The following is a 26,782-nucleotide window of genomic DNA, read 5'->3' on the forward strand; positions in this document are numbered from 1 at the left end:
CAAAGGTCTTGAAACCACTGAAAAGCAGCTCAGGTGCAAACCTCCTGCGGCTGTTGGTTGAAACTTGAAACTGTAATATCTGCTGTCATGCTGAAAATTACATGAAGAACACCGCAAATTCATGGATTAGCTGTTTATTATGCAGGTATTATCTGATATGATATTACTTCATTTACAAATCATTCACAAGGTTATTATGCTCTCAACGTTGTACCAAAGGTAAAGAGAAAAATGTAGCTTGCCATTGTTTGTGCTCTGCATAATTTACACGACCTCCTCATTCTTAAAGGGTAACATGGTTTATGCTGTCTTCCATGCATGCTTGGTAATGCAGCCGCCGAAATGGATGTTGACGATGCTGATGCCTGGGCTGGTTCTCTCTCCTTCAAACATGTACAGGAAAGTAGTGCCAGCCTATTCTGGTATTACTAAGAGTAAGTTCTTAATCTTAACATGCTTCCACTTGCGTTGTCGTGGTGCCCTTTTGCAGATCTCCAGACGCCGATTTCTTTCTTCCTGTAGACTGACGACGTAATTAATAAGCTTCCCTACGACATGCATGCATTGCTGATGATTTACGCCTTACGTAGGCTGAGATTGCAGTTGCTAGGTTTAGCTGCTCCATGCACCCTTGGCCGTCAAGGCTCGTTCTTCATCCCTGCACACGGGTGTGCATGCATTTTCTTTTCCTTTTCTTTATTGTGCATTTATGCATGCAACTTTGACTCTCCACTGCATGCATGGTCAGCGATACCCCTTGGTGTTCACACGTTCTGCACTTGTGTTCAGCCTGAAGCCGCGCTGCTGCTGCACTGCACCTACGATTCGGGGACAGCACACCCGTGAAGCCAGCCTGCAGCCACCCGCCGCCGCCGCCGCCGCCGCCCCCGCCCATCGCCGGCTTCTGGTAAGCCTCCTCGTCCTCCCGGTTTCCGCGTTTTCCTCTCTGCCGCTCGAGCATTTTGCTCTTGTCCATCCCTCACTCTGTCAGTCACATCTCCACATTGTGCTTCAACACCCATTCTTTTGTATCATAATCCTGAAGAGCCCAAATGGACAGTTTGTACTTCCCTTCATGAGTATCTACTTTCTCTCGAGTCATGTAATGCAGATGCCCTTGGGATACACCCAAGTAAGACATTCAGCTCCTCCTATTAGCCACATGTGGCACCGGGATCATCCTCCTTGACTTGCCTTGCACATCTAGAGCAACTATCTTCATCTCATCATCGTCCCAAACTAGCAGATTCAGGAAGCCATTGATAAAGGGGCACCGAGGACTAGGGTCTGCAAGATTAAACCTGACCATATGCCATCCTTCCAGCTGCCCTTCCTCTCCTTGTTCGTCAATTTGGTTGTCACTCCAGGTCCCAGTTTCAGAGGAGTAGGCGTGCACAGAAAGAAACTCCTCGTGGGTCTCCACCTGGAACTGGACCAAGTTGAAGTGAGAGGACACTGCCGGATCGAAAGCCAAATAGGTGCAGGTTAACAGTGTAGGACTATGAGAGCTGCAAGGAGGCACGGCTTCCCATTCCTTTGTTGTCGGGTTGCACACGATATAGGCCAAGGAGGATGTGATAGAGTATTCCTGGCGGTGCCCAAGGAGGAAGCCCGTTGCAGGAACCCAGTAAGACGAGGGCCTGGATCCCAGGCAGTTCCGTCAGGAAGGAGAAGCTCGGGTCGATGTCCAGAGGCACGGATCTCGCTGCCAAGTCGATGAAGCTGAAACTATATGCCTTGGAGGATTCGTCGGGCGTCACGCAGAAGAGTCCTTGCATGGCTTGTGGCAGCTTCTTCCGGTGGTGAGGGTCGGCAATGAGGTCGCGCCAGGCCTTGGACACGCACTTGAACCGGCAGACGGACTTGGCAGGGACGCGGCAGAGGATCTCCACAAGGGGGTCAACAGGGAGGTCGCCCAGCGCGGCCGCGCGCCTCTTGGAGCAGTCCATGCCGCCGATATCAGTCTGCGAAGCGGGAGACCGAGATGGAGATGTGAGGGAGGGAATGCGCGAGCGCGAGAGGAAACCGCGGGCAACAGGGAGGAGGAGAGAGCTTAGCAGCACCAGGAGATGGCCGGGATCGACGACGGCGACAACGGCGGCGGCGGGCGATTCCGAGGAATTGGGGGATTTCTACAGGACCAGGAGATGGAAAGTGACCGAGCGAATAGATGGGTCCTTTTTTTTTTTTTGATTGATTGGGAATAGATGGGTCCTGTTTCTATAAGAAAGAGTGTGTCTGGGCTTGGACTTCAAGCTGTGCGCTTCGGATTTTGGGCTGGGCCAGGAGCCTGAGCGCATGACTGGCCCAATTTGGCGCAATATTTCTAAAATTTTGCTCGAAACAATACATAGAACCACGTAGAGCTTCTGCCTTTCAGTTTCATCACACTTTCAGAGCAAAGCAGATCGATCTGCTACCAGATAAACATTCAGTATATACAATGTGATCAAACATATGGAAATCAGTAAATCACAACATGGTAATAACCTGTTTAGGAAATCAATCTACTGCTACTTAACGCCCAAATTCTAGGCTCACGACAGCCTCCTTGTCAATGCAGAAATTTCCTGCACTACTGCCAACAAACCCCGAGTTGGCCTCGTACGACGACAGCACAAGCAAGCTCTCGGTCTCTTCGGTACTACTCTGATCCGCGGCCCATGGATGCTGCACCATCCTCCTCAGCCGGCCAAGCTTGTCCGCAACTTCCTTCATGGATGGCCTTTCCTCGCCACTCATCTCCAAGTACTGGCGCGCTAGCTCTGCGATCGATCTCTTCAAAACAATCTCCGCGCTATCGCGCGCTGTCCTTGACCTGATCGTCCAAGATCTCGTCGAGCCTTTGCCCCTTCATCGCCTCCAATAACATCAGAGACAGCGCCTTCTCGTGCTCAGGGGCTTCCAGGTTGAACAACGCCTTCTTTCGAGTCAGCAGCTCTAGGAGACAGCAACCAGTGAGCAAGCTTGCTGCCTGCCCTGCCCGTGCCCGACAGGCTCCTTGCATGCCAAGTCTCAATCTCGGTCACGCTTTCACACTGCCAGAACCTTGCAAGCCACGCCTTGCCACTTCAATTTACAGCTGCCACAACACCCGCAACCTCCTCCAGCGAACAATACTGGTGAGCTCTCCAGCCGCTTGCATGGATTCTTCAGTCAGCTGCCGCAGCAGTGATTGCATATGAATCAGTGTGATTGCAGACGATTCTGGCCTTGTTTAGTTCCCAATTTGGAAGTGGCAAAATTAGCATTTTGCCATAAATGCGCAACTGTAGCGTTTCGTTTGTATTTGTGAATTATTGTCCAAATATTGACTAATTAGGCTCAAAAGATCCGTCTCGCAAAGTACAATAAAACTGTGCAATTAGTTTTTGATTTCGTCTACATTTAGTACTCCATACATGTACCGCAAGTTTGATGTGATGGAGAATCTTCTTTTTGCATAGTGTCAAAGTTGAGAGTTTGGAGGGAACTAAACATGGCCTCTATTGTGTTTTACTTCCCTTGATTTTCTCCAGCAAAGGCCTTGAAACCACTGGGAAATAAAAACTGTGGGGCAAACCTGTTGCAACGGTTGGCTGAAAATTGTTTTCTGTGGAGCAAAATTAAACGAAGAGCACCGCAAACTCATGAATTAAGCAAGTGCCATATGATATGGTATACCTCGTTTACATAATACTAACAAGGACGTTAGGTTTTCAGCGTTGCACTGCTTTTCATTGTTGTGCTCTGCATAATTTACACGATCTCCTCATCTATCTATTATCTTAATACAATAGTGTTAAAAGAAACCATCACATTCTATATTAAACCACATAGTCCGTATCAAAAAAGTTAACAAATATATAAATTGGGAACTTAAGAAAAAAGAAGATAGACCCATATTATAACGGTAGACTTTTCACCAGAGATATGTAAATTCCATGGATGGTTCACGTGCTATTTAAGTCAATCAATCCATGTTGCATTAGCATTAAGAAACTGTCAAGTTAGTTTTTGACCGGGGTCTTAAACAATAAAAATTGATGTGTATTAGTATTAGGAAACAATTTGCTTTCCGGACAAGGAGGCAAGGAACAAAAGGAAATAAAAAAGCACCCTCTATGCAAATACTACTGGTTTCCGATATGTACTTTAAAAAAAAAAAGTGTTGCCTGTGTGCCTGTCTACTCTGTGATGGTAACGCAAAAAAATCATTCAAACTAGATATGGGTTCACAGAAACAGTGCATGGAATGCTAATACGGCATAAAAGAATACATATATAGCTTTGGGATAAGATTTATAAAAAGAAAATAAAAGCGACAAGAAAATAAAAGCTACATTTTATCCAATGGTGGTATTTATAGTAAAGCCAAAATCAATCATGACAACATAAAAAATATACTAAAATAATTAAAAAATTAATATCCAAAATATTTTAAAAAGACTATGACCGTAGAAACTCACAAATTCACACGTGCATGCAATCCTATGAGTATGCACATGCATTCCTATCCACATGAGTACCTCCGAGAGACTGAGAGACTGAGCTAGCAGACCTTCGAGATTGATGAAGTCGCGACGACCACCTTGCTATTGACATGCATGTCGCCTACCAAAATAGCACCAATTAAATCCTAAAAAATTCAGGAAAATGTGAGCACCCACATGGAGTTGAGGACTCGAAATGAATATACACACACAATCCTATCCTTATGAGCACCTTCGAGAGACTGAACCGGCAGATTCTTAAGATTGACGAAGTCATCACTAGCACCTCGCTGTCAATAGGCATGTTGCATACCACTGAAAGTGTAGTGCCGGTTAAATACTAAAAAATTAGGAAAATACAAGCACCCACGCGGAGTGAAGGACTCGAACCCAGATGGATAAGTTCCACCACAAGGAAACTTATCAGTTGAGCTACGTACGGAGATGCCATGGTACTAAAATCAGCCATCAACAAGTATTGAGGGTCCTCAAAACTATGAAGCGGCATTGTTAGCATTATCAACTTGGAGGAAGCTCCTACAAGGGAGAAGAGCTTTGGAAGAAGCAGCCCCCACAAAAGATTAATACCTATCATGTTCATTCTCAAGGGCTAAATTTTTTTTTCATGTTAATTAGAAAGACAGAGAGAGATCTATTCCATTTGATTTTCCATGGGCCCATGTTATAATGGTGGATAAGTTACATCAACACAGAGAGTACTTAAGCTATACTTAAGCAATACAAAGTTTGATTAAAAAGAAGCAAAGGAAATCGATTGATGTTGTTTATTAGGGTTGTAGTAGACTAAGTTATTACAAAAGCAACAACCATTATTACCTTATGAACGAATTGGTATTTATAAAATCAGCTGGGCGCAATGAGAGAGATGATTTAAGGAGATCAAATATGTCCTGAATTTTTATCCTGGCGGTAGTTCTGATCGGTAGATCATATGCGAAGAATATGAAGGAGCTGGTGAAGCACCTGGCAAAAGTCATAGATGCTTTTTATAGCTGCTGGTGAGATCAAAAGAATGGCCAAAGGAGATAGAAACAAAGTAAGAAATCGATTTCCCCAAAGGGAAGGAGAAGACCGATGATAGAGATGTTGTGGTTGTGTCCTGATGCCATGTTTTCTATTCTTTTCAAATTAATATTAGAAATAATGGATTTTTAGAAAAGTATATAAATAGTAAATGAATCAAGAAACTGTGAAATTAAGTAAAATTAAAGATCCAAGGTCAGGGCAAATAGATAGTAGAATTATGCAAAATTAACAATTGGTTCTCACGTGGCTTTGAAATAAAAAAAACCAAAAAAAGTCCATCTCAAATAGATATAAATACGTAATTTTTCAGTAAAGAAATACTAAGTATATTTTATATGTATTGGTAAGAGAAAAATAAACAAAATAATCATATAAAATACAATTTATAATAATATAAATGTTATATTGAGAATAGAAAAAAGATTCTATACGAATACAATATGAGAAAAAGTAAGCTAGCTACTAAGGAGAGACTTATAGGAGTACAAATTCAAACAAATATAACCTTTCGTGTTTTGCTATTAAATTTCATGGTATACCCAAATTAAGAGACACTAATAAGATTGATTAGCATGGAGTATGTAGAAACATCATCATGAAAAGGTCATATGAAACTATATATTTCATAAATTTATTAAGGAAACTTAAAATAATGCATTGGTCAATTGTAAGATCACTATATCTTGGATAAATCATCATACAGAATAAAACATCAAATCTAGCCAGGCTATTTGTGTGGGTCATCTTGCTAGTTCATAAGGGTAACATGGTTTTATGCTGCCTTCCATGCTTGGTAAACAGATGCAGCTGCCAGCTAATTCACCAATTGAATCATCCTAATCTAATAATCAATTCTTCAGTAGCTCGAAATTTAAATGTGACCAATTGACTAGACACACGTACGTAAGAGGGTGGTAGGCAGTTTCCTTGAGAGATCTGAGGAGTCGTGTTATCTATCTCTTTTGCTGCATGTTAATTTTGTATCTGCAATTGTATTTAACTTCCTATTTTATAGGAAAACTGAAATGAAGATTATTTAGTTAAAAAAAATAAGAAATGAAGATTATATCTTTGTGACGCCAGTGAGCCGTGGGATTATTACTTGGATCTACTCGGCAATGACAGCGTAGTTGTGGATATCTTTTGTTGGTACCAGCATTAGTTGGAGAACCGAAGAAAGGTATTCCAGCTGCCTTATTTCTACTGGATGCAGGGTGCCTATAAGCTATAGCCTATAGCTACTTGAAGCAACGAACAAGCTAATGGAACTTTTGGGGAAGCCATGCTAAAGGCTCCATTATAACCCTAAAATGAAGTTCATTGATTATGCGCTATTTTCAGTTTGTGTATTTTTTTTCAAGTACAATGGAACATTTAATCTATCTCGTTCCCTTTTTCTGTACAGCAGGAATTCATTGGTGCAGTTTAGTAACACCAAATCTAGATGATATCTCATTTACATGCAGATTTGCCGTAAGTTTTTTAGTAGGCATTACTGCTTAATCGTCTCCATTTCTATATTGTTCCTGTTGCATAGACATGCATAAGGCATAACTCCTTATGTCTATGCTCCTCATCAGACAGCTGGAAAACAGAGGAGCACTTCCTTTCTTCTCGTAGACGGTAGACTGACGACGTAATAAGCTTCCCTGTGACATGCATTTTGCTGGTGCTGATAAGCTGATCAATTTGTGCTTACGTAGCTGAGGCTGCAGTTTCTAGTTTTAGCTTAAAAAAATAGTCAGGCATCATGCCACTGCTTGCTCGCCGATGGATCATGCACTGCTTGATCACTAACTTTAGTGCGTTCATTTGTTCTTGAGCAAAATTCTAGAAACATTGCGCCAAATTGGGCCAGCCCTGCGCTCAGGCTCCTGGGCCAGCCATGCGCTCAGGCTCCTGGCCCAGCCCAAAATCCGAAGCGCACAGCTTGAAGTCCAAGCCCATACTCTCTTTCCTATAGCCATCTGTTGATGACTCGGGGCCTAATTGGTTAGCCACAAAAGTGTGCCAAACTAAAATCAGAGCAAGCCCAATAATATTAGCAGTTGTGTTTTGGCATCAAACCAATTGGGATCTAAAATTTTCAGCGCGACTATACATCGCATATGCGATGGAAATCAATTTATCGTCTGAAGGATCTACGTGTGGGCTGATTTGTTTATTTCAGCCCAATAATCATTTTAGGTCTGGTTTCTCTAACTGTTCGGTACACCAATACACCAAAAGATCTGATGCACAGGATGGAATGCTACAACTTGAACTGAAATGATGGCAGTTTCCAGTAGAAATAACTTTTTTACGAATAACGAGTACCGTGCCTTACAATATTTTTTTCTTGTAGGCTGACATCCCTGACACTGGTTGAGCATCGTGCTTGACATTGAAGCAACTCATTTTACTTCTTTTTTCCGTCCAGCCATTTCTCCCATGTTTTCCTTTTTGTTTTTTTCCTTCCATTCGCTATTTGCTTCATTTTATTTGGTGTGTTATCTTTCTTTTTTCTTTACATTATTTTTTTCATATTTTCTTCTGTTCTTTTCCCTTTCTCTTGGGGGATTTTCTTTTTTACTTGTTTCTTTTCTTTGCACGGCAGGCTAATTTATATTATAATCTGTTTCGCGAATTCATACAACTCTATTATGACCATTATTTCTTCTTTTCTACATTTATTTCCTTTTCTTTTTCAATTCATTTCACTTCTTTTTTATTTTTTTATTATCTTTTTTCCCTTCTTTCTCCGATTTGTACTTATATGTATTACTCATTCATACATTCCTTTCCACGTAGGACTATGACCTTTGTCTATTTTTTTCGTTTTCTAAACTAGAAAACGCATGCATATTTTTCTATTTTATTTCTCTTCTTCTTCCTTAATCTTCCATTTCACTTAGCCTTTCCTTGCTATCAAATACTTCTTTTCAATTTTCATTTTATTTGTTATCCATTATTTATTTATTTTATTATTTATCCGCTTATTTCATCTTTTGTGTAGTTTCTGATATGCCCTTTGTTCCTCTATTAAAACTAATATTTTACTTTCTCATATATTATAATAACATATCGCTTATACTATTTTTAATCTTGATAAGTGGTTCCTTTTGAGTTTCTACTCTAGCATACACCAACTTATTTGGGACCGAAAAGGTTTTGATGTTGCACATGTGCATAATGTATGTTTTCCAAGTACAAATATTTTTGTTACATGAGTTAAATTTTGTTGTGCGAGTCCGTACAATTTCTCATTGTGTATAAATTTTATATTTGTAAGTTTGTATAATTTATTCCATGTATAATATTTTGTTCCAAAATTCATGCCACTTGTTCCAATTTTATTCAAATTTATATCATTTATTCGATGCATACAATTTATTCGATGACTCGTATAATTTGTTTTGTATATACCTATATTTGTTCTGGGAGTTTCATATAATTTGTTCAATATGTATAATTATTTTTGCTCCGTGGGTTTAGTTAGTTTGTTCGATGCATACAATTGTTTTGTTCGATGACTCGTATAATTTTTTCTTCACCTGGGAGTTAGTTGAACCACCACTACACCACTCAATGAGTTGTGATTAGCATGATTTAGAAAAATATTTAAATACTTTCTTCCTGTTATGTTGATAATACTAACTCCATTTTATTTTTTTTTAATTTTCCTCCTACACTTTACTATGTAATTATTCTTTTTTATTTCTCATTTTTCTTTCTCTTTGCCCTTAAGTTTTCTTATTTTTATCCTTTATTTATTCTTTTTCTAGACAATCAAATGTTCTGTTCGTGATGCTCAATATTTTTGTTCACATTATATCGTTTTTTGTTCGTCATGTTTAATTTTTTGTTCGCAGAAAATAGTCAGTTATTCGTAGAATCAGAACTAATTATTCTGCCATCAACAATAATAATTTGATTTGGTGAGTTCATAAAATTTGTTTTAGGTATATATATTTGAGAAAATTTTCCAACTTCCTAAAAAGTTAATAAAAATATTTATCAAATATACAAAGTGGGTCTTGTTTTGAAGATCTTGGTGGAATCAGAATATAATTTAGATGTAGAGTTCTATAGATTTTTTATATTCAAACTTTCTTTGCACGTGAGGGTGATGTCATCATTTTCGTCCTCTATTGCATTCCAAATATGCACCAGTTATATTTGTTTTTGAGTTTGTATAATTTATTTTAAGGGTATAACGTTTTTTCTTTGAGTTCATATATTTTGTTTGATGCGTATGATTGTTTTGTTCCGTGAGTTTGTAGAATTTGTTCTACGTGTATATATCTCACAGAAAATATACAACATTGATTAAAAATATGAATAAAAAAAGTTCGTCCAAATATAGTCAAGTGGGATCTTGTTTTGAAGTTTTTATTATCAGAAATCTAATGGTGTAATCGGAATTTAATTTTGATGCTCGAATTAAGATTTATAGTTTTTTTTAATTTCAAACAGTCTTGCATGTGAGATGACATCAGCAGTTTTATCTCTTTTTGCATGCATGCACCTGCTCAACGACAATCAACCCGCATTGAAATAGTATAGGAAAGCAACAAATCACATTCAAGCTGTCTAATTAGTGGGCCGACACGCGGCCCATCGCGAGTGATTTGTACTCCAGAGCGTGCTTATTGAGGTGATGGTCGCAGGTTTGTCGCCTCCAGCGACAGGTAGCCGCGCTCTGAAATTTTGGCTGCCATATTTTGTCACTCAAACAAGTGTCATCCTAAAACTTTTGCCCACATTTTGGCAATCAAATTTTGGCATGACTATGTTTTGACATGCCCTAATTTTGGCAGGGCATTCCCAACCAATCAGGCTCTCAGTCACTCTCCAGTCTCCACTGTCCTGAGGAGGGTTTCACTGTTAGAAATTCCCCAAATCCTCACTCGATCTTGCTTCCTCGAAATCGGCCACCGCCGCCGTCGATCCCGGGCATCTCTATTTACATTATAGACCAAGTTCATATAACTTTCTTATCCAAATAATAGAAAATAAAGAAGCTTTAAGTTCCGTCAATGTGAACTCATTTAAAGTAATAAGAATGTCAATCGACACATTAAAATATAGTGGAAAAAATTCCAGCAGGAAGCGATATTACTTTGTGAAAACTTTTCTCCTATCGAAATAATAATCAATTGCATATTATTAATATTATAGCTTATAAACCTTGAGCTCCAACGAATGGAAGCTTCACTTGGTTTTTGTCTTAATCAACATTCGTGGAGGAAATATGGTACAGCTGGAAAGTTGTGGAGAAAAAGAAATCAAAACAAAGTTTGCAGTTGGGAATATTAATTTCTTATCTTAAATAAGCTTCACGCCAATGGTATTGATTTATTTATTTGAAAGGCTATCACATAATATGGTTTTTTGAAGATAGAAGGTGACAATTGCATGCACTTTGAATATAGCTAAACCAAAATACACAAAGTACATACCTTCCCTTTGTGTGTAGGTCAAGGTTCCCACAAAGTAAACATTCCCTTTGTGTGAACCTCAATATTTCCGCAAAGTAGACTTTCCCTTTGTGTGAATCCATTAGCAAAGAGTTTAGTCTTAATTCCAATAAGATGTACATTTAGTTTCCAGCCTATAGATTTATAGCTGTCTGGTAAAGTTACAAGCTCCCAAACACCTTCTTCCTCATTGAGTTTAATAGTTTCCTCATTGCTTCGATCAAGAGTTTTCATTAAGATTTATTTCCTTAAAGAAAATTGGTTCTTCCTCTAAACCTTAAATTTAGAGTGTGTTCCCATACAATACATATTGATCAGCTATGTATGATGGTTCAAGAATTCCTCCCACTTTTCCTAAGCATGTTAGTGATGGGTGCATGACATATGTTACCTTCAAGGGATATCTCTTCCTCAATGAGTATTAGTTCAAGTAGCATATCAGATGTGTCCATCCGTCCATCCGTGCTTCCTCGTGGTCGCGGTTTTCTCTCGAGCTCGCGCATTCCCTCCCTCACATCTCCATCTCGGTCCCCCGCTTCGCAGATTGCTCTCGGTGGCATGGACTGCTCCAAGAGGCGTGCGGGCGCCGATGGGCGACCTCCCTGTTGACCCCCTGGTGGAGATCCTCTCCCGCGTCCCTGCCAAGTCCGTCTGCCGGTTCAAGTGCGTGTCCAAGGCCTGGCGCAACCTCATTGCCGACCCTGACCACCAGAAGAAGCTCCCACAAGCCATGCAAGGATTCTTCTGCAAGACGCCCGACTAGTTCTCCGAGGCAAATAGTTTCAACTTCATCGACTTGACAGCGAGATCCGTGCCTCTGGACATCGATCCGGGCTTCTCCTTCCTGATGGAACTGCCTGGGATCCGGGTCCTCTTCTTCCTGGATTCCTGCAACGGGCTTATCCTCTTTGGGCACCACCAGGAATACTCTGGCACATCCCCTGGGGCTATATGTCGTGTGCAACCCGACCACAAAGGAATGGGAAGCCGTGCCTCCTTGCGGCTCTCCTAGTCCTGCACCGATAACCTACACCTACACCTACACCTACACCTAGGCCACGTTTAGTTCACTTCAAAATCCCAACTTTATCACTATGCAAAAAGAAGATTCCCCATTACATCAAACTTATGGTACATACATGGAGTACTGAATGTAGACGAAATCAAAAACTAATTGCACAGTTTTGTTTACTGAATGTAGACGAAATCAAAAACTAATTGCACAGTTTTGTTGTACTTTGCGAGACGAATCTTTTGAGCCTAATTAGTCAACATTTGGACAATAATTCACAAATACAAACGAAACGCTACAGTGTTGCTACAGTAATTTTGGAACCCCAAAGTTGGGCAACTAAACAAGGCCCTATTTGGCTTTCAATCCGGCAGAGTTCCAGGTGGAGCACGGCGGGGAGTTTCTTTCTGTGCACGCCTACTCCTCTGAAACTGGGACCTGGACTGGCAACCAAATTGACGAACAAGGAGAGGAAGGGCACACTACTGGAGATTCTGCTCTCGGTTCCAAACCACCATGGGATCGGTTGGTAATAACTTGTTTTGCACAAAAACAAAGCCTCACATCATGCGCGGTTCGTGGGATTCGAACCCACAACCTCAAGCCACGTGCGAGCCTTCCTTGCCATCCCACCCATGCAATGCATGTGATGGAGGTAGATATACTGTAACCTGTGGAGGACCTTTAGTACCGGATCATAACACCACCTAGTACTAAAATTGCCCCTTTAGTACCGGGTGGTGTTATGAGTAATCTATTGCCTTTGGCAGCATAATCTCTTCCAGCTGTTCCAGGGTAATGTCTGTGTGCAAGAAATGTTGCTACTTGCGGACTATCGTCACTATCTCAGAACTCCTATTTGCTGGCAGCATGTCCTCTAAAGATCCATGGGGTGAAAAGGTGATCCCATCTTTCAGACATGGATAATCTTGCAGAGAAATTAGGGCTTCAGATTGTGAGGTCTTCTGTTTTCTATACATAGGTAGTGAGACGTGGCAATGCAAATCAAAATGAATTACTGGTTCTAGCAAACCATCTGATAATCCTGCCATATCCATGTTGCTAAAACGTTGAACCTCATGCCATCAATGCTCCTTCCTCCTTTGTGGTTGATTTAGGGAGGTAAAGGGTTAGTGAGAACCCGGCTCTTTGTGAGCTCCTCAACGTAGACATAGCTTCCTTTGTGGAAGTGAACTTCGGTAAACAAATCCTTGTCTCTTGTGCTTGTTGTGTTCTTCGATTTCATATTGACCTAGAAACTTGATTTAAGTCGATCTATTAATTTGTGTGGTTCCTTGCATATCTATCACCTGCAGTAGTCTCTACACTTCATTTACAATCTTTTGATTCAAATAGAATTGGCAGATTCAGGTTGCATTTTGAATTTCGTTCAGCTCACTCTCTATTGTCGAAAGTTCCAACCCTGTACCAGAAGTTCCGACCCATCGGAAGTTCCGGCACAGCGTTGGAAGTTCCGACACATCTAATAATGCTGTGAAGTTTTTCAGGAAAAATTTGAAGTGAGCCTATTCACCCCCCTCTAGGCATCACAAGATCCTTTCAGACACACGTGTGTAGTCTATCCCAGAACTATTCTTAGGTACCTTTTCCATGATATGCCACATGCAAAGTCTATGTGTTGTACCTGGTAGAATCTAAGCAATAGCAGCCTTCGTGCTCGCATCTTCATCTGTTATGATTAGATGAGATGCTACTCCACCCATAGCCTTAAGAAAGGTGTTAAACAACCATACATATGACTCGATCTTTTCATTTGCCAAGAATGCTACCCCTAGGAAAACACTTTGCAAGTGATGATTGACTCCAGTAAATGGCACGGAAATCATGTTATACTGGTTACTGGTGTATTTGAATCTACCGAAACCACATCACCAAAAACACTATAGTTTTTCCTGCATAAGGCATCTGCCCAAAACACACAAACAAGTCGTCCTTGTTCATCCACCATAAAGTCATAAAAGAATGCGGAATTTACTTCCTTCTTTTGCTCAAGTTGTGCCTCAAATATTTGTGCATCTGCATCCTTGATTTTGGTCTTAGGTCATGGTAATAGTTTTGCAAATCCCTCAGCGTGCACCCAACATTCTGAAACCCACCCTCAATGACATGGAGAAGTCTATATGCCTGTGAGGTGCCAATGCTAGCCTTATGACAATTGAACAAAGTACTCTTTGCCCTCTCACTAACATTACGGTTGGATCTTAGCAAATGCCTCTTATCGGGTGACACAAAACCATGGCTGTGCTCCTCAACAATTGAAGCTATCCGATACTTCTTGTCACTGCCAAGCTTGAGAACAATATGTGCCTCACAACCACATCTGGTTTCCATCACATTATGTGTATTTCTCTTTTTCCCAGATTCATCAATAACATTTTTTATGTTCTCCTTTCTGTACCCTTCCCTTGAACAATAATACCGCTTGATTAATATTTCCTCATTTTGCTTCTTGTGCTGACCAACACGAACGGAGAAACCAGCTTCATGTGCATACGATTTGTAAAATTTCTCCACATCTTTGAGCGTATCAAACATCATTCCAACCACAGGCTTCAAATGATCCATGGCGGCGGCCTCAACACTTCTTCTTGTAAGTCCGACATCGTTGGTGTCGATGGAGACAGAATCAATGGCGACGATGGGATCAACGGCGATGACTGGAGAGAGGGTGTCCGTCCGCTACTCGTGCATAGGGTCATTCCCTGTCCATGGCTGCTGCTGCTCTTTCTACTCTTGGCTGTCCATGGCGACGTCTGGGCAGGGGCGAAGGGGCCACAGGTGGCGGTGAAGGGGCGGTGGCACCCACACCAAGCCGGCGGAGGGCCATGGGTGGCGGAGGACCACGGGCCTTGGGGGACCACGAGCCTCTGGGAGTCCGCAGCGAATCGCTTGGTGGTGGCGGCGTCTTTGGGAGTCCGGAGGGCAGGGGGGATTCGCAAAAAACCAATTTTGCATTGCTGGCTAGCGGGCAGTTAACTGCAAAATAACCCCACCGCTAACACTATCCATTGGATTAACATCTTGTGATCTTGATTAAGAGTTTCCAAGGTTGCACAGGGTATCTGGTTTCATTAATTTTGCAGTATCATTTCTTGAGAGACATGGACAAGATAATAAAAAATCCAAATTCTACGGTAGGCGTACTAGCTGGACCGGTGGACACGCAACAGGTGCACATATTTGTAGTTTCAGGATCCTTTTGCATAACCTTATCATTATGCATGTTGGTCCTATGAAAATTTGTGTTTACAACTTGTGAGTCACAAATTATGCATGAATACATTTTAATTAAAAAAGAGGGTTCTAGACAGCTCTACTCTTGCAAATTTTTTCTTATTAAAATGCATGAATACATTTTAATAAGAAAAAGAGGGCACACTATGTGCATTGAAACCAACTTGCTTACTTGCGGGTATAGACTTCTGATGACTCTACAGTTCCAATCCCAATGTTGAAAGTTGAAACCTATGTCAATGCTGGATAGTGATGTGAAGTTACTACATTTATGCAAGTTTGTTCAAGCGGTTTGAAGATTTATCTTTAGGTATTTGCTCCCGCTTCATTTCATGGAGTCCGTCTATACCATGCTTTATTGCACCCACTACCGGAAACAGTAAATTCGCCGAGTGCAAAACGTGTGCCGAGTGCATTTTTTCGGGCACTCGGCAAACACCGTCTTTGCCGAGTGTACACAATGAGACACTCGGCGAACATAAAACACTCGGCAAAAAGGAGGTTTGCCGAGTGCCAAAAATCAGGCACTCGGCAAACAACTCCTCGACACTCGGCAAAGAAGACACACTCGGCAAATCAGTATCGCGTGCGCCGCACGTGCGTCGTGCACTAATAGGGTGGGACGGCCGTTACACCTTTGCCGAGTGTTTGCCGTGTGACACTCGGCAAAGTCTGGTTCGCCGAGTGCCAGACGCATACACTCGGCACACTCAAAAGTTCGCCGAGTGCCTCAGCCGGACACTCGGCAAACGCAACACTTTGCCGAGTGCCATCCTAGAGGCACTCGGCAAACAACTCCTAAAATTCCTTCCAACAGCTTCCACACTTTTTCTACTCCCCACGTAGGACATTTGGTTATACATATTAAAATTTGGTCTATTTTCGGGTCTGTTTGGGATTTTTAATGCTTTGTTTGGATTAATAGGAATTTTTTGATTGAAGTCAAATTTTAACTACAAGTACTTGAAATAATGGATTGAAATCAGTGAAAAAATCATATTCATATTATGGAGACCAAATTGAGGTCTCAACCAGAAAATGAAAAGAAATTTTGAACATTGTTTTTAAAAAACACGACCACGAACCTGTGGTTCAATGGTTGTTAAATTGTAAAAAAACCAAACGAAATCTGAAAATCACAAGATTTGTCAAGATGTCATTATATTATGTGTGTAGGCTGTGGTAAAAAATTGAGAACGTTTCGCCCAATTTCTGACCTATGATGCTTAGAAACCGACTAATCTCCTGGAAGGATTCATAGAAGTTAGAAAGGAGCCAATAAGATTTGGTGTTCAAGTGACACTTGAATTAAGGAGTGCCTTCAAATCTTTTTGTACAGGCAACATACAACACATGTTGGTTCATGTCAAATTTTGGAAATTTTTCGGATGTATTTGATATTTTTTATTGATTAAATGCAATTATAGATTTTTATTAGATATAAATGGAATTTGAGCTATAACTGCATGAAATAATGGAATAATTTCGGTAGAAAACTAATTTAACAATTTTTTAGTGATTTTGACACGATTTTGAACAAGTATATTTGAAAAAGGCCACTAAAATACGTTATTTCATGTAACGTTTGCCGAGTGTACCCATAAAACACTCGGCAAAAATGGTATTTTGCCGAGTGTTTTCTATGTGCACTCGGCAAACAAGTTGCACGGGCCCACTTTCTTCGACCTCGCTTGCAAAAAAAAAACCCGAATTTACTTTGCCGAGTGCCCTGGATCTGAGCACTCGGCAAACACTAGTGCTTTGCCGAGTGCCCGCGATCTGGCACTCGGCAAAGGCTTTGCCGAGTGCCAGATCACGGGCACTCGGCAAAGATTCGAAGTTATCTCCGGACTTAGCGTCTCGTCGATTCATTTTCGCACCTCTGTTGCCCCGTCCGCCGGCCCCCGCGCCCGACGCGACTCCCGCCTCGCCGGCCGCCACCGCCTCGCCGGCGCCCACCGCCACCGTCCCGCCGGCCGCCACCGCCACCGCCCCGCCGGCGCCCACCGCCACCGCCCCGCCGGCGCCCCTACCCGGGGCGAACCCGACCGGCCGCCCGTCTCCCCCGGCACCTGCGCTCCGTGCCGCCCGACCGCCGACGCCCCGGCCCCGCCTCCCCGCCACCGGCGCCGCCCGACGGTCCGCCGACGCCCCGGCCCCGGCTCCCCGCCACCGGCGCGCCCGGCGCCGGCTCCCCGCCATCTTGCCCCGCCGGCCGCCCACGCCGGGCCCCCGGCTCCCCGTGCCCGGCGGCCGCCCCCCGCGCCCCTTGCCCGGGCCCGGCGCCCCTTGGCCGGCGGCCCCGGCCCACCAGCCGCCCCAGCCGCCCCGTGCCCGCCGGCCCCGGCCCACCGGCCGCCCCCGTTCCGGCCCCGGCGCCCCCTGTCCCTGCGTCACGGCGTCCTTCACCCGGTAGGTAATTTTTTTTTTGAATTTAGAAAATCTGACTTAGATAGTAGGTTAAAATTAGAAATAAGATATTAGAAATTAGAAATTGTAGGGCTTTAGTTGTTGAAATTAGGAAATTGTAGAGAGCTTTAGTTGTTGAAATTAGGGAATTGTAGGGCTTTCGTTGTTGAAATTAGGAAATTGTGGGACTTTAGTTGTTGAAATTAGAAAATGATGGTTGGCTTTGGAATTTAAGCTATAAGAATGTTTGTGGAAGTGAGCCATCGTGCCATTCCTTGCTCCGTACATAATATGAAGGAGTTGTTGACGATGACGCTGGAGAGGAGGTTCATAAGATGAAGGAGTTAGAATTACTTCAGCGGTTACAGTTAGGACAGGACATTGATGATGACGCTGAAACTTCAGAGCACGGGAATGATTTGTTTGACACGCGTGACAGTGACGATGAGACTTATGATCCAGCTAATCCCGATCATGACGATTATTTCTAAGACATGTATGGATCGTAATAATTTATTTATTATTTGTCATACCATGTTATTTTTGAAATTATGTTTTATTTATATATGTGCTGATTGGTTTACTCTTGGCAAATGCAGGTGATTGAACAATGGTGGGCGGTACGAGGAAGATCGCAGCGCTTTACGAAAAATTAAAAGCTGCATCTTCCGGGTCAGGTACACGGTCAGACGCATTGAGAGGTCGAGGAAGGCGTCGAGGGAGGGGTGGAGGCAGGGGTGACGCACCCGTGGAGGAAGCGGTGGGGGCACAGGTCTTGGCTAGAGGCAGGGGTCAGGGCAGGGGTCGAGGAAAGGGTAAAGGGGTGAGGGCCCCGTCACCTGTGCCTTCGTCGTCGTCGTCGTCGTCGGAGGAGGAGGTACCCTCCGCGCACGCCTCTAGTGACGAGGCGGAGGTACAGGAGGGGCAGGAGCAGGAGAGGGAGGAGGGGGAGGAGGCAGGGGAGGAGGGAGGGGAGGAGCAGTCCAAGATTTGGTTGCGAGGTCCCTCGTCCCTCCCGAGGCGACCTATCCCTCTTCATTTACGCCCCCTGATTCAACCCGCTGGGGCAAAGTAAGTTTCTTCACATATTCTCTGTACTTTTGATATGTTCAAACTCACATATTAATCACTTGTGCAGGAGTTGGACTAAGCTCAGTGGGGGTGCCCACAACCGCAAGGTCAACGGCATCGTCGGTCTTTTGTGTAGGCTACACTTCCCCGGTCTAGTGGTCTTCGCCGGACAGGAGGAGCCGGCCTACACGTGGGACCACTACGTCGCTGCCGCCGACGTCGGTGGTCGTGACCACATGCAGTTTGCGAACAAGGTGGAGCGGGTGAAGGCCGAGCTGTGGGTAAGTCTTCGCAGCACTACATTGCTTAATACATTCTTGATATAATAATTGTATGCTTGCCGTCTATACGCAGGACTTTTATAGATGTCAGGAGGGCTTCGAGGCTAGGGCGGCCTCCGTGATTGAACAAGCCGCTAAGAAGCTTGTTAAGGACATGCACTACGAGGCGCGCGTTCAGGCCATCATCGACTTTTATGCTGAATACAAAAGGATGAGGATCAAAAAAGAAGAGGCCAGGACAATGAACCTGACCAAGGAAGAATTCATGGCGGTACGTACATAAAGACTATATTTACTATTTGAGAGATTAATTACGCTTAATTCCGTTATTTATATGTCACACACTTCATATAGGTGCCTCCGTGGTGGTGCCGATCCTTTACCCGGTGCTAGGAAAAAATGGTGGACGTGTGGTTGCAGCCTGGGTGGTTGGAGAACCACAATGCCTGCCGGGAGCGGCGTCTGCAGATGCCATATGCATCACACCATCAAGGCAGCCTGAGCCTTGATGAGTACAAGGAAAAATGGGTACGTGAATTCATTTCTGTTTTCTCAGACATAATACTGCATATTTTGTAATCATTTTACATTTTTTCTGCAGACTTCATCACATGATGGTCAGGAGTGCTCCCGGTTCAAGGCATGGGTTATGTCCAAAAAGGGCAAGGCCACGGCAGACATCGACTTCAACCCGGAGGACCCGCCCGAGGCGTACAGCCATCCCAGCATCCACAGCCGCATCACCGAGTACACAGCCATGGCGAGGGAGGTTCACGGGCCAGAGTTCGATCCGAGCTCTCAGGATATCGATGCTGAAATAGTGATGAGGGTAGGAGGAGGGAAGAAGCATGGCAGGTATTGGATTGGAGATAGCGTGATCGACACTGCCAGTACTCCCACTCTCTCCCAGATCCGAGCAAGGAGCACGGACTCGAGCCCCGCGATACGGCCACGGCCTACCGCTGCACAGCTACAGATGCAGGCTCTGCAGGTTAGTTGTGTTTCTTTAATTTTTCATTCATTTTGTACTTACCTTTTGCTTGACAATAAGTGGTTGGGATGAAATATTGTAGGCCCAGGTGGAGGTAGAACGGAAGCGCCGAGAGGAACTAGAGGCGAGGATCGAGGCGGATCGGCAGCTTGAAAGGCAGAGGACGGAGCAGATGTTCCAATACATGCAGAGTGTGTTCCACAGTTTAGGTCAAACTCCACCACCTATGCCACCGAACCTCTTCCCGCCACCTCCACCACCTCCTGCAGCTACTCCTGTGAGTCAATCTCAACCTTACAATCAATCTAGACTTACTTCCACTAGAATTACTTGTTTAGACTATGAAATCTCTTTACCTACATTTGTGCAGAATCAATCGGCGGCGTCCAATGCAGAATCTTCTTGGGGGCAGTGGCCACCTGCACGTCCTCCTCATCCTCCTCAGTGACTTGTCATTTCTGTGTTTGTGATGCAAAACTTGTGAATTACTTATTTAGACGAGAACTTATGAATGCTATTTGTGTGCTTGTGAATCCTGTGGTGCAATTTATATGCTTGTGCTACCATTAATATGCCTGTGTATCTGTGGTTGTTTTTTGAGAGGGGTCCTTTATACCTAACATTTCTATTTTGTAGCAGGAATTATGACACTTTGCCGAGTGTTAACACTCGGCAAAGAGGCCATTTCTGGTAGTAGTAGACGGGTTTGCCGAGTGTATTCTCCAAACACTCGGCAAAGGGGCCAAACAATTTGGCGGAATTGCTTGTTTGCCGAGTGCCATAGGGTAGGCACTCGGCAAACAAAGGCCATTTTGCCGAGTGTTTTATTAAATACACTCGGCAAAGGGGGCATAAAAAAATGGCGGGCCGGGCATCTTTGCCGAGTGTTTTATTAAATACACTCGGCAAATATGGAAACTTCGCCGAGTGTAATTAGGGAAACACTCGGCAAAGATGGAAAGTTCGCCGAGTGTATTTAGGGAAACACTCGGCAAACCTGAAAAGTTCGCCGAGTGTATTTAGGGAAACACTCGGCAAAGATGTAGACTTCGCCGAGTGTTGGCCGTCAGACACTCGGCAAAGCTTCCATCGCCGTGACAGCCCGTTAACGTCTTTGTACCGAGTGTCATATTTTACCGAGTGTATTGCGGCACTCGGCAAAGGCTTTGCCGAGTGCCCGATGGTCGACACTCGGCAAACACACTGTTTGCCGAGAAAAACTTTGCCGAGTAAGGTTCGCCGAGTGTTACACTCGGCAAACCCTTTGCCGAGTGTATTTGGCCCTTCGCCGAGTGCCTAGGGCACTCGGCAAAGTTACTGTTTCCGGTAGTGACCTGAGTAATTAGATGAATTTGGTAGTATTAGCCTGTTCTACTGATTCCAAAATGAGAGGTGCACCTCATCGTGTTTGGAAGTACATACATTGTGCTACTTGTCCTAAATGTGGGTGATCTTCAAGCAAAATCAATGCAATGATGATACTGATGATGCCTTCTGCTCTTTACAGGAAGTCAGAGAGCCCGTATACAGGCCATGGCGTGCCAGAAGTGGTATCCTAATTACTAAATTTGTTATCTGGGTCTTTGGCACTTTGTTGGGCAATATGGATCACAAAAAATGATGTTGTGTTAATAACTTGGAACAAGTTCTTATGTGCTGTCCATGATAAGTACTGTTTAATAACTTTAGCTACATTTTGTAATAATCGTGAACTGGTACCTCTGTTATGAAGAGGTTGAAGTCGGGACTTTATCCATTATTAATAAAAGAACTAGCTGGTTGGCTATCATGTTCCGATCCACTGATATATGAATGAACTAAACTTGAGCAAGGATAATTTAGGGGCAACCTTAATTGAAGAAATGAGGCTACGCTTCTGCTCCCAAACAAAACAGGAAAATAGAGCGCCGGAAACATGTCCTCTAAAGAGCCATGGGGGCACAAAAGGAGATTCCAACTTTCAGATATGGATAACTGCATATTAGGTCTTCGGACAGTGAGGTCTCCTGTATGCTATAAAAATAATGAGACTTGACAATGGAAAGTAAATTGAATTACTGGTTCTAGCAAAAGGATTGTTCTTGGACTTCAAGTCACCTCAGTTTATATATTGTCGAATTTAACAGCAACATGACACTTTGCATTTGAGTACTTGTCATCTGTTGCATATATAATTGCCCAACGGACATTATCTTACGTGGTCAACATCTGTGTAGGAAATCATACGGAGAGTGGTTGGATAGCTGACGAGGACCGGAGAATGAAACAAATATAAAGCTCTGAACATCTCCCCATCTATGCATCATTGTACAAGGAAGGAACTCGACCACACCCACCCCTCACCAGACACCCTCATCAGTGCGGTGACAGCCTGCCTTTCTCCTAGTCTCCGGTATTTTGTCTATGCATCCTGTTTCCTGGCCTTGAAGAAGTGTGCTAGGGACAGGACGAGTCCATTCATCGAGGCATGTCAAGTTGTCTGAGCGTGGTCAACGCTGTCCTAGCAATCCATTCTTTGGCTGACTTTGGTTGAGCAACCGAAACATTTCTTGAACGGCAACTGCAGTTTTCTTTTTCTTTTTCTTTTTCCTTTTTTACCAAAGGGAAATCCCCTGACAGGAAACCTATCCATCCAATACACAAAAAGGAGGCCGATAACATATTCCAGGAATGAAACATATTCAGACTGCAACTTGGGCTCACAAGGATGCAAAATGACCCAATTACTAAAAAGTTCTTAGTGAAAGTAGCTACACACTCGAAAGTCACATAGAAAATAAGAACAAGTGATGATCCTACACTTATAAGTCTACACTTACAAATGCACTGCATTTTGATCTCCCATGTAATTGAGTAATTCCGAGCGTATACTCAACTGCTGAGAACCAAACATCATACATACAAGCTAGACACACAAATTGAAACCAAGAACAAGTGATGTGCCACAGTTGCATAGGTTCCTAATGTAGAACATAGCACTTCTAGATCCCAGAGCTGTTGTGGTTTTGTTTTTCTTTACCCTTTTAATGAAATGATTTAGAATTTCAGGTGTAGTAACTGTGGTGCTGCTATCAAAATTTCTTTTTCTTTCCGAATCCAATTCATGAGCGACCTTTGCAACCGGACAGGCACATATGTAAACCATGAGTCAAGCCAGTGACAGAGACGTATCCGATTTCTAATGAGCTCCTCATCATATCCTTGAAACAGCTTTCCTTTCCTAGCTCCCCCAGAAGTGCTCCGTCTTCTCATGCTTGATCTCCATGCGCTCATGCATGGCTTCTCAACCTGAATAAGTGCAAAGCCATGTTTAGACTTCCAAATCATTTGGTAAACCTTTGCTTCGGCATTCTGGAGGAAGTAATCTATTGCCTTTGGCAACATAATCTCTTCCAGCTGTTCTAGGGTAATGTCTGTATGCAAGAAATGTTGCTCCTTGCGGACTATCGCCGCTATCTCAGAACTCCTATTCCCTAGCAGCATGTCATCTAAAGAGCCATGGGGCGAAAAGGCGATCCCAGCTTTCAGATATGGATAATCTTGCAAAGAAATTAGGTCTTCAGATAGTGAGGTCTTCTGTTTTCTGTACATAGGTAGTGAGACGTGGCAATGCAAAGCAAATTGTATTACCGGTTCTAGGAAACCATCTGATAATCCAGCCATGTCCATGTTGCTAAAACATCGAACCTCATGCCGTCCATGCTCCTTGCAACAAAATGGGTTGGGCCGAACCAACTGAGAAGACAAGCTATGGATTTTGTCCCAATGTTCTTTATGGTCCGAATAAAAAGAGGGCCCCCATGAGAAGTCTTCATTGGGCAGTTGAGTAAGTTCATTTCTAATATTTTCAAATTTACACTTTAAATGAGGGGCAAATAACTGAAGGCACTTAACTGCGATCCCAACTATGTCAATACTCTCCGAGAGCTGTACCATCATACTAATGCAGATATTACCCTCTGGTGTACCATCATATTGGGTAAATGTTAGGCTAACAACTATTCCATGCACTGGATTACGGATGGCAGTCAACCATAATTGAAACAAAGGATACTCGTTTCCTCGAACAATTTTATGATGTAGTTCCTTGCCTGCAAAAAGGTTTTTGACAAGAGATTCGAAGGGCATGTGACAGCGTGGTGTGCCACCGAGCTCTATGAATCTCAGAAACTCACTAGCACCATCTGCATACCACTCAAATCTTTGAGCAATGGATCTTCCCAAGTCATTGTCATTGTGTTTAAATATGGAGAGAGCAAATGACTTGGTAGCGTGCACAATACGATTAGGGAGGGAGGAATTCTTTACCTCCCATTCCATTTCTTCGTCCTCTAGGATTCTCTGCTTGCATTTGTGTAGTGTGTCATTACACTCTTGAGCAGCACGCTTCAGCTTCCTATGCCAACGCAATAAGGATGCATCAGTGATCTGCCACTTATTAGATGTCTCAAGAGCAGCCTCCAGCCTGATGTGTGCCATCTCTAGTCTCTCCAAGTTTCTTTTCTTATTTGATTCCTCTTTTTCCTCATAATTTTGAACCAGACCAGATAGGATTTGGCCAACTGTCTCCTGGACAATTGCAGAACTGACCAATTCTGCCATTAGAGTTCAAGTATCGCTCCCCTGCTCAGAAAAAGGTAAGATATAACAGTATGCATGAGAGATTAGATGATGAACTTTGGATCGTGAGCAAAGATTTAGCTTAGCGGTTGTAAGAACATACCGTCAATCGGATTAGGTGAAAATTGTGGATAGCTAACCTGTGTGTAGAGAGATACTATTATGGATGTTAAAATTGAACGAGAATGTGGCCCAAGAGGCAAAGACGTTGAAAGCAAAAAGAGGTTGATGGGCCATTAATATAGATGGGTCTGATGGTGAGTGGTGGAGCAGTTGGTCTCTACAATGGAAAAATATTGACAAGGAAGGAGTTTTGCCTAAAAGAAGTGTTTCTTTGACTTGACCGAAACATGAGTCTGTTACGTTGGCCACAAGAATTGCGCAACAGGCATATATAGTAGTGAACAACCGTGGTAAAAACGAAATGGTGGGTGGTTGTGATGACATACTAACATTTGACCAAGAAAGCTAAGGACAACAAAGCAAATACAACTTGAACACCCACAAACAAGGAATTCTGCAAAGCCTTGGCCTATGAAAGGCAACTGCTTGTGGATGAAGCAAATAGATATTCCAAATTTGTAACTTGCATGAACATTTTGTATGCCGTGCTTGTTTTGACGGATCACATGGACTGTTATAGTTCCCCTATCTAATTTATTGCTGCGCCAAGTGTCATCCTTCTAGGTTCTAGCTATTTTTGCATCTGTCATCTGTGTTACTGTTATCCTAACTATCTGACTACATCTGCTGTATATGATAAATTGCAAATACACTGCTAGGTTGTATTGCCATTAAAAAAAGGAATGATTGATCTCACATCTACAAGAGTAAGATTGTAGCGTTATACTGGCAACCATTTCTGCTAGATTCAAGCGTCCTAGCATAAATCGATCGCATATTCTCCTGCGAATCATCTGTCTCAACGCAGAGACGCGGAAGCCACTACGGGAAACCTCGAATTTGCCGAGTGTAATTACTTCGCCAAGTGTATTTTTTCGGGCACTCGGCGAAGGGCCGGTTTGCCGAGTGCAATACCAAAAACACTCGGCAAACATAATACACTCGGCGAAGGACCGGTTTGCCGAGTGCCGCCAAAAAAATACTCGGCAAACACCCACAAGGCACTCGACAAAGTTGGACACTTGGCAAACTGACGAGCACGTGACTTCCCCGTGCCGTCGCCGTCGCGACTCCGTGACGGACGTTAGGCTTTGCCGAGTGTCTACGGGGGGCACTCGGCAAAGCCATTAGTTTGCCGAGTGTCGTGATGGGACACTCGGCAAAGCCAGTAGTATGCCGAGTGCCAGGGGTCACACTCGGCATACTATAGGGTTTGCCGAGTGTCTTTTGACACACTCGGCAAAAATAATTTTTTTTCCCTCCTCCACCCTCCAAACTTTTTACACTGTACATGTATGGTATTTGGCACTGCATGGTAGAAGGTGGACTATTTTTTGACCTGTTTGCTATATTTAATCAATTAATTTCATTTAGAGTAATTTTTTGATTTAAGTCAAATTTGAACTGCAAGTGATTGGAATAATGGAATAATATGAGTGGAAAAATCATATTCATGTTAGTGAGTCCAAATTGAGGTCTCACCCAGAAAATGAAAAGGAATTTCGAACATTTTGCTAAGGAAACACGACTACGAACGTGTGGCCAAATGATTGTTTAATTCTCAAAAATCCAAACGAAGTTTGAAAATCATGAGATTTTGCAAGATGCTATGATTTCATATGTAGAGGCTGTGGTAAAAAATTGACAAGGTTTCGCACAAGTTTTGACATATGATGTTCAGAATTCGAAGCATCTCCGGAGAGGATTCATAGAAGTTGGAAGGATCCGGTAAGATTTTGAGATGAATCGATACATGTAATTCTCATTGAGTCCAAATTTTTTTTATAGGCTATAGAGAACATAGATTGGTTCATGTGAAATTTTGGGAATTTTTCAGATCCGTTTGGTAATTTTTATTCATTAATTGCACGTATATGAATTTAATAGATATAAATTAAATATGAGCTATAAATCCATGAAATAATGGAACAATATTACTTAAAAAATGGAATACGCAATGTTTAGTGAATTTGACTAGGTTTACACAAAGTTTACATACTTTTAATTACTAAAGTGTCGTTGCACATGCAATATAGGTACGG

At 42.9% G+C, this 26,782-nt stretch overlaps 1 protein-coding gene, 1 long non-coding RNA gene and 1 pseudogene across 2 annotated transcripts; all 3 read right to left on the bottom strand.

Annotated features, from left to right (window-relative positions):
* Nucleotides 1-3: 3 nt before the first annotated feature.
* Nucleotides 4-2,159, bottom strand: LOC117843190 (F-box protein At5g07610-like; annotated as a pseudogene).
* An 11,823-nt stretch (nt 2,160-13,982) lies between these two features.
* LOC140221798 (protein FAR1-RELATED SEQUENCE 5-like) lies at nt 13,983-14,576 on the bottom strand. Its single transcript, XM_072291768.1, has one exon. It carries the CDS (start codon nt 14,574-14,576, stop codon nt 13,983-13,985), a length of 594 nt encoding a protein of 197 aa, XP_072147869.1.
* Nucleotides 14,577-22,705: 8,129 nt separating this feature from the next.
* Nucleotides 22,706-24,948, bottom strand: LOC117845564 (uncharacterized). The gene is made up of 2 exons (XR_011897533.1): nt 24,721-24,948; nt 22,706-24,620 (listed from the first exon to the last, which is right to left on the bottom strand). It is a non-coding gene; the product is annotated as an uncharacterized lncRNA (long non-coding RNA).
* Between the last annotated feature and the right edge of the window lie 1,834 nt (nt 24,949-26,782).

The sequence above is a fragment of the Setaria viridis genome, chromosome 2 (genome assembly GCF_005286985.2).
Source record: "Setaria viridis chromosome 2, Setaria_viridis_v4.0, whole genome shotgun sequence".
NCBI classification, from domain to species: domain Eukaryota; kingdom Viridiplantae; phylum Streptophyta; class Magnoliopsida; order Poales; family Poaceae; genus Setaria; species Setaria viridis.